This window comes from Pieris napi, chromosome 1 (genome assembly GCF_905475465.1).
Source record: "Pieris napi chromosome 1, ilPieNapi1.2, whole genome shotgun sequence".
NCBI lineage: Eukaryota > Metazoa > Arthropoda > Insecta > Lepidoptera > Pieridae > Pieris > Pieris napi.
Genome location: NC_062234.1, coordinates 267011 through 275733, shown reverse-complemented (window position 1 = coordinate 275733; position 8723 = coordinate 267011). Strand labels below are relative to the sequence as shown.

At 34.9% G+C, this 8723-nt stretch overlaps 1 protein-coding gene across 1 annotated transcript; it reads left to right on the top strand.

The window, feature by feature from the left end:
• Window positions 1-288: 288 nt before the first annotated feature.
• On the top strand, window positions 289-6452 carry LOC125048865 (cystathionine beta-synthase-like). Its single transcript, XM_047647819.1, has 10 exons — window positions 289-510; window positions 788-894; window positions 999-1169; window positions 1312-1493; window positions 2082-2321; window positions 3540-3672; window positions 4493-4670; window positions 4802-4936; window positions 5611-5801; window positions 6079-6452. The coding sequence occupies exons 1-10, from the start codon at window positions 440-442 to the stop codon at window positions 6177-6179; spliced, it is 1509 nt and encodes a 502-aa protein (XP_047503775.1). The 5' UTR covers window positions 289-439; the 3' UTR covers window positions 6180-6452.
• Window positions 6453-8723: the final 2271 nt, after the last annotated feature.

Genomic DNA, 8723 nt, shown 5'->3' with positions numbered 1-8723 from the left:
ATTGCTTTATGACAATGTTACTCAACATAAAGACGAAAAATCTTTACTTTAAGTATCATTTTATACATTTTGTTTAATTATATTTTTATTAGGAATTTAATTTTAAAAAAAACTTGTTTTCTTTTAAATTAAATTCTTATTTTTATTATTCTATCGTTTTATCAAGAAAACATTCATGTTTTACGTTGTAACACAACAGCAAAAAAAAATATAATAGATTTTCTTGTTCCTTTCGGTAGAATTCAGTAGTTTTTAACCTCCACAAGCAGTAGATTCGTCAATTAAAATCTGGTCACACTGTTGTGCAGTGTGCACTCCAGTTTAGACTTTACTTACAAGCTGTAAGTAAGACAAAGTAGTCGTATTCTGGCTATTCTAAGAAATCTCTGCATAATAGTAGTAATAATTTGTTACAAGTAAAAAAAGAAAATAACTGAAAATGGAAGATAGTACAGCGAATTCTACTGATTATTTTAACCTTAAGAACATGAAACACATCGTTGATGCATTGTAAGTAAGAGGAATATATTATTATGTTTTTAAAATACATACCTGTAAAATAATTGTAGATTAAATTTAAATATATATTATACGTCTTCTACGGTTTAAGTGATATTTATTTGGGATAACATCAACACTTAGCACATGTTTAGTTTAAAAATAGAAAGTTTTGCCACTCTTGTAATTATAACATTTTTTTAAACATTCTCATTAATATATATATAGGGAACTACTTTTAAAAAAAATTCATACATCATATTTAATTTTTTCCTTGATATTTATCTAGGGATAGAAATCAAAAGGTATTTCCTAATATTCTACATTGTATTGGAAACACTCCTCTAGTGAAGCTTTCAAATATACCAAAAGAGGAAGGATTAGAATGTGACCTTTGTAAGTACTTTCTTAAATGTAATAATTCATGTATATTTTGAAAATTATTATTCTTGTTAATATTCATTTTTATTGTAAATATCATATCATATTCTGCATTTTAGATGTGAAGTGTGAATTTCTAAATCCTGGTGGATCTGTAAAGGATAGAATTGCCTATAGAATGGTGTTAGATGCTGAGGAAAAGGGAGTTTTAAAACCAGGGAAGTCAGTGATTATTGAACCCACTTCAGGAAATACGGGAATTGGCTTAGCACTTGCCTCTGCAGTAAGAGGTAAATAATACAAAAAGTACATTATTTTTGTTAAATATAAAATTACACAAGAATGGAAGTTTTATTTGTATATATTTTATTATATTACATTTGTATATTATGAAATATGTAGGTTTTATTTTTATGTGTGTATGTATAACAGGTTACAGATGTATAATAGTACTGCCAGAGAAGATGTCAGATGAAAAAGTGAATACTCTTATGGCCCTGGGTGCAGAAATTATTAGGACTCCTACTGAGGCACCCAGTGAATCACCGGAAAGTAACATCAATGTTGCCAAACGACTTGTTACTGAAATCCCCGATGCTGTTCTGCTTGATCAGGTAACCCATACAAGAATTATATGATTTAATTGAAAACAGTATAACCTACTAACATTTATTATATGCGTTGTTTGAATAATTCTGAGAGTTTTCTAACCAAATATCAGGGCATTAACCATAACTATTGGTCTGTACTGGCAAACCTTGTATTCATGTGATTGATTTGCGCGCTATTTTAACTCAGCCTTCACACAACTAAACATAAGTAATAATTGATTATGGTGACATATATTTTTTTAATTCATTTATTTTACAGAATCATATAATAAATTATTAAATGCTACATAAAAAAACCACCATGATTTGTATTAATGTAACCATAGTAGTATTCTTTAGGTGTCCGGCAAATACATATAAAATTTTTTTTTTTTCAATTTTTCTTGCTTAACATTGGTTATGAAATCTTTTAAGACTTAAGAATAGTATGTTAAATTGCAATATATATTTATAAACCTACCTACTATACGGCTGTCATAGCTTTTGAATGTTTTGTCTTGTGTATATGTTACTTATAAGACAATCAGTGTACACGACTGCATGAGGTTAGAATACATATAACCCATACGGTAATATATTTCCCATCTGCAGTACAACAATGTGTGCAATCCCCTGGCTCACTATGACACAACGGCAGAGGAAATCCTTTGGTCCTTGGATGACGATATTGACATGGTTGTTATAACGACAGGCACTTGCGGTACCGTGTCAGGAGTGGCACATAAAATAAAAGAAAGATGTCCTAAGTGTATCATAGTAGGAGTTGATCCTTACGGCTCTATTTTGGCCCAGCCAGAAGAACTCAATACAAGTGATGTCCAACTGTATGAGGTATGTATATTTACAGAATCTGAATTTTGCATACCCCAGATTCAAAGTTGTAGAAAGAGACTTTATAATGCACAAATCTTAAATACCACTTTAGTGGTTTTTTTTTTTCTTTATATTTAATAACTATTAAGTGTGATTAAAGGTCAATTGCCCTTTTTTTGTCTAAGACGTTTTGCGTCAATGTATAGATATTACTAGAACTAGCTTTAGGAATACATTATACAGAATGTCAAATACCTATACAAAACATAGATATAAAATCGAAAAATTGGTATTTCTTAATCTGGTGTCGAAATAAGAGCAAAGTGCAAAATATTTAAGAGAGTATATTGATTATATCTTTTAAGATTGTTTCCTGTTTGTCTGTTAGCAAATTATTATTAAATTCAACTCGTGTTGAAGTAAGCGATAAACTTCTGATAAACTATTTTGTTTAAACAACGGTTAGCGTAATAATATTATGGTTTGCGTAATTTTTCCAATATTACGTGAAATTGATATTGCTCTTATCGGAATGTGCAGATTTCAAATGTATACTTCTACAATTATATATTTGGTATTGTGAAGCTGATGAAGGTTGGTTAAACACGCTATTTCGGTCGAATGCAAAAGAAATTTGTGTCTCGGTCATATAGATAGATCGGAGCCTCAAAACGTTTTTTTTGATTAAACGGGTAAATTTATTTATTACCACGAGCTTCCGAGAGAAGAATGATAAAGGCAAAGTTGTGTCCCTTTGAAAGCCGTAGAAATAGGCTGCGACAGAATATATCTAAGGTAGACTCACCTTATTTACAGTAATCAACTTTCATCAAAAGCATAATTTTCGAGAGTATTTCTATAAACACGGTATGAAATGCTTCAACATTATCCTTGACATCATTTGGTTTTGATTAATATCGAAAGAGATATCAAAGCTTTAAAATAACAATCGAACAAAATAAGAATCGAGGTCCCGCCTTGATCGCTATCGCGTTGGGCTCTATGAATCAAAGTATTCAGACAATTTTTGAATGCAATACGATTTAGACAATAGTGTGAATTCTTTTTAACGACCAAATTAACGCGGGTGAAACCGCAGGACTACTTTATATCTACCTAACCTAACCTTGACCATAATCTCAAATTGCAATACATTTTCAATATTGACGTTGAAATATGTATGTAATAAAACTCTTGTCTGCTAAAATGTCTAAACGATTTAGTGGTAATTTTTAGGTGGAAGGTATCGGTTATGATTTCCTACCGCGTGTTCTGGACCGCTCGGTAGTGGACAGATGGGTCAAAACTGACGACTCAGGGTCCCTGCCAATGGCCCGAAAACTTATTCAAAAGGAGGGGCTTCTGTGTGGTATGTGTTTATTTATCATATCAGTTCTTACTCACTTTTATCCAAAGTTCACCTGTTACATAAAATTTACCTCTCAGTTCACCTATAGTCGGCATGGATGGCCTTTAGCTACAATAGATGACTAAATTACGTTAAATACGAATGAATTTTAAAGTACTTTTCAACGATAATTAATAATGATAATGGTTTTTACTCATTATGAAACATTCTCTATTAATTTCTTATCGTGTTCATTAAGACTATATTCTCAGTTCTCACAGTGATAAATGTTATTTAACTAGCACATTAAACCTTATCTAAATAGTAAGCTTTGTTATCCACGATAAAGTATTATTACATTTTTTCACACGATTTATTAGAGTCTATGGAGATTCATATTCACAAAAATGTTTTAATTATTACGATCATTACTGTCCAAATAACAGTGTTGTCAACATAACACACGGTTCTCTTTCCGCATGGCCTATAGACTGTAATACAATAGACGAGAAGAAAGATTTAGCAGTACTTTAAAAAAATAAAGCTACTTTTTCAATTTTTTTTTTAGATTTCCGTACCTTTTTCATGTTTTATTTGGCTTTTCAAATAGTGGGCATTTAGTTAAGATATTTATTGAGTCTGCAATTGAAGACGTATTTTATATTATTTCTATTGAATAACCGATGACTGATATATTATTAAGCATCGACCACTCCTACCAAGGAGAGAGTAGTTTACGAGGATCCCAGTTGTACATATTACGTACAATTTTAGAAAACTTGTTAATGATAATTGCGTCTCTTTCGCCATTAAAGGTGGATAAATTACCAAATGTATTTAGGTGGCAGTAGCGGTGCCGCCGTATCCGGTGCCGTGCAGGCAGCTAAAACCCTAGGGAGAGGTCAACGTTGTGTAGTCCTGTTGCCCGACAGCATTCGCAATTACATGACCAAGTTCATCTCCGACCAGTGGATGGAGGCCCGCGGTTTTCAAGCCACGCCTAGGAAAGAACATTTGTGGTGAGCCAACGACGACATTCCGACTTGAACGGTCTATCTTGGATCGTAAGACAGATATAACAATAAGTAGACCGTGCCCAAATAGGTATGGGGAAATGAACTTTTGTTTTTTTTCTTTTGTTGACTATTAGGTGGTGGGACAAGCCTATAAATGCTGAAATACTTCAAGAGCCAACATCGATATCAATCACCACTACGCCCAGCGAAGCTCTTGCGACCTTACGAACGACCGGCAAGGCGCTACTGACCGTCGTAGACGATAAAGGGTAATTTTTTAATTGACAAGTATTGTTTTTTCGTTATCCTAAACTGCCCCAATCTTATTCTGTTCTCCAATTCATTGTCTCTCATACACGTACTTAAATCCCGGGTAACAATTTAATGAGTTCCCACTCTATTATTAAAAACAATGTGGAAAAGTATATCGTCGTTTGCAGATTTATGGGGACGTAAACAAGAAAACAAAACTTGTAGTAGATAAAAATATACTAGTACAGACTAACAACAAAAAAAACTCGTAAAAATAGTTGGAAATGTTTATAAGTCTCCGGTCACTTCCGTCTGACATAACTAGCACGTTAATCAAAAGTATACAATTCACGAGTGATATAATTTTGACTTCAAAAATGGACTATCAACTGTCATCGTGATAATTTAAAGCCAAAAATGAATACCTAAATCCGTTTGAAATATTATGAATTCCGTCCGCTAATGATTTTCCTGCTCATCGTTCTATTAATTTACATATACGTCGTAATAGAATTCGTCCTTCATTACATGTGATGCGATGACAATCTCCGGAGGATGCGTTCAACACATTTCCAATACTTATTCGTACGCTTTAGTCGATGGCTTTTCTAATATACTTTATTATCTCATTTTGTAAAATATTAAAACGATACGTGCACTGTGCCATCTAAAAGTTCTCGCGACGTTACAGGTCGATACGAGGCGTTTTCACCGCAGACGATGCTCGACGAAGACTGGCCAATTTCGCAGGTTCCCCTGCAGAAGAACTGGCAAAGTTTATCGTGAAGAAGTATTATAAAGTCAACTTGAGTGACGAGCCGTCGCTGGGCTCCATCTCGAGACTCCTCGACATTTCTCCGTATGTCGTTGTCGTGAAGACAGGTAGGTGATGTAGTTTTGCACTCGGCGATCCGTCAACTTTCGTATCGATAAATGTTGATATTCGTTTCAGAGTCGAGAGATACTCTGACCGTAGTCGGGCTCGTTTCGATTCAGTCTGTTTATTTAAAATTGAATGCTCATAGTAACGTACGCAAAGTCGTAACGTACGAATAGCCACCGAGACAAAATCGACATTTGCCAACGGAACCTCAGACTTGTAAATTTGATAATAATTTCCAAATGAGTGAATTCAAAGTCAATATCTTTAAATTCACAGAAAGTACTATTGAACGAGCGGTGGGAGTGGTGACTTCAGAGGATATCCTTCGTTTTATAGCAATTGATGGGAAGCAGATTATAATGGAAACTAGAACATGACAAAATTATTATATTTTAACAACAGATGGATGACCTGAAAATAATAAATAACTAATTACTGAAAATTAATATGCTTCATTACTGAAAGGTCAACAGTAGACTTCTACCGATCACTACCTCTTTATACAAAGGTAGATGTTATAAACCAGTGTAGTAAAACATTATATGAAGAAACTGTTATTTCCTGTATAATGTTGCATTTAATGACAATATTGAATTTCATTATTTAAAAAAAAATTATTTTATTTTATGAAATAAATATATCTGACTATTTTTTTTATTTTACACTCCCCAGTGTATAGTTTATCTTTACATCACACCACTAGGAACTTAAGCTAGGTATTAACTTAGTAAATAGATAAAAATGATAGAATAGGACTTGATGTATATAATAAAGCTATTATTTTGGGGTGCAAGGATGGCTCCAATGTCGAAGGTCGAAAAGTTGTATATTATATACTCGCATATCCTAATAGATAGGCTAATAGCGGGGAATCCTTTGCGCGTATTTTGTTATCATTGTTGAGCCATCGCAGTGATTGTAGGTTTTAGCGCTAAGTGTGCCTCCAGTAGGTATGTCATCCTGTTAAAGGCAGTTATGCTATAAGCGAACCCCAGTATCAATTTGTATTGGTGTGTCCTACAAGTGCTTAAAAAAATTCGGTTTACGGACGATAATTTTACGATGTCACTTTTTCGAATTTAATTGAATTATCACTAAATTATCATTATTTAGCATAATACAAAGACGGAGTTAATTGAAAATTACATTTTTTTTCGATAAATTAACATATATTTGCGTTAAATGAAACATTTTTTTGCTCAAAAGATTAATTACTAGTAACAATGTGCGATTAACAACTCAAGGTAAATGCGTCACAAGCTGGCTCGGGCGGGGCGGTAGCTCCCCAGTAGAAGCTCCTTGAATATATCACATACATAATATGATGATCCTGCTCTTCATTCGGCTTGATCCATCGGCTTTGCGTGGAGGTTTTGGTTCCCACTGCATCGTTTACCGAATATATCATGGGGAGTCAAATTTCTGAAGAATTATTAGGCCTGCGGCTGAATTCCATAAAAAGTAAAATATCATTTATTCATGTAGGTAACACACACTTATGAACGTCAAAAAAGAAATATACATTAAATGCTTCCAACTTTACATTTACTGCCAGTTCTCAAATCAAGGGCGTAGAACGGAAGAGAGAACAGCCTTGCGATTCTGTAACTCACAGTTCGAAAAGTGAGACAGAATCGCAAGGCTGGCATTTTTTTTTTATAGAACGGGGGACAAACGGGCAGGAAGCTCACCTGATGTTAAGTGATACCGCCGCCCATGGACACTTTCAATGCCAGAGGGCTCGCGAGTGCGTTGCCGGCCTTTTAAGAATTAATTACCTCTCCGCCACTCTTTTTTTTTACCAAGTTTTTTGTTTTACACGACGTTTGTAAGGAGCTGCAGCCATTACACCATGTTCCACATGACATCTAAAGCCCCATCCACACGCTTGCCAAACAATGGCAAACAGCAAACACGGACGTGTGGATGGGTGTTTGTCGTTGTTTGCCTGTTTGTGTTTGTGTTGGGCAGTGTTCGGCATCGGTGTCGGTTTATCTTGCCAGATCAAAGGATGTTTGGCAAACAGTTTGCTACGTATCCACACGTTTGGCTGCGATCAGTATGCGCGCGAGCTTGCGGGAGGCGGACGTATTTACTTGATACACTTTTTCGTAGGCGCGCAAAGCGTAAAAAATGTCTGATTGGTCAGCACCTACGATTTTGACATTTTGGAGGCTTATCAAAATGAGCTCATTAAATTTTTCTTCTATAAATTGTCTGAAACGAATAAAAACTTTTAAGTAAAATTAAAATAGGTCTAAAGCAGTACCTTGTACGATTTCTATGTATTTTAATCATCAACCATCGTCTTTACTTTCTTCTTTTTTTCCTTTTTTCTTTCTCTTGCTTTAATTTATAATAAAAATATGTCAACCCGAAAGTAATAGCTGCCACAAGCTCGTCGTCCGCCATGTTTGCCGATTCGGAATGTTATGAACGTTCGCCAAGCATGTGGATGGCTGTTTGTGTTGGGTGATTGTGGTTGGTGTTTGGTACTTCGTTTGCTGTTTGCGGTGTTTGTGACAAACAGCCAGCGTGTGGATGCCCCATTAAGTAATAAATAATAATAGAATAAATTAAAAACAAAGATTTGTCCTCTATCAGCAGGAGGCATGGTGAAATAGGAGCACGCACTTACATTCTCGTGAGAACAACACGCAAATACATAGTCAAAACAACTAACATCACCGCATACACCACACCACATCACTGATCACACATTCAAGTACGACCAGTCACTACAAGTAGCCGTTCACGAGTATGACGCATGGCCACCCATCGGTCCCCTCGCCATATTTTAGGGAGAGAGACAACCCGACGCATGGTCGCCGCCACAAGCAATGACATTTAAGCGTCAATCAACGAAAAAGACAGAATGTAAAATTCTATCCTTTTCACCTCGATGCCTGTCGTGCCATATC

Coding starts and splice junctions, on each gene's coding strand:
- LOC125048865 (XM_047647819.1), top strand. CDS start 440: ATGGAAGATAGTACAGCGAATTCTACTGATTATTTTAACCTTAAGAAC. Junction 1,170..1,311: donor ACTTGCCTCTGCAGTAAGAG/GTAAATAATACA, acceptor TATGTATAACAG/GTTACAGATGTATAATAGTA. Junction 5,802..6,078: donor TGTCGTTGTCGTGAAGACAG/GTAGGTGATGTA, acceptor TTAAATTCACAG/AAAGTACTATTGAACGAGCG.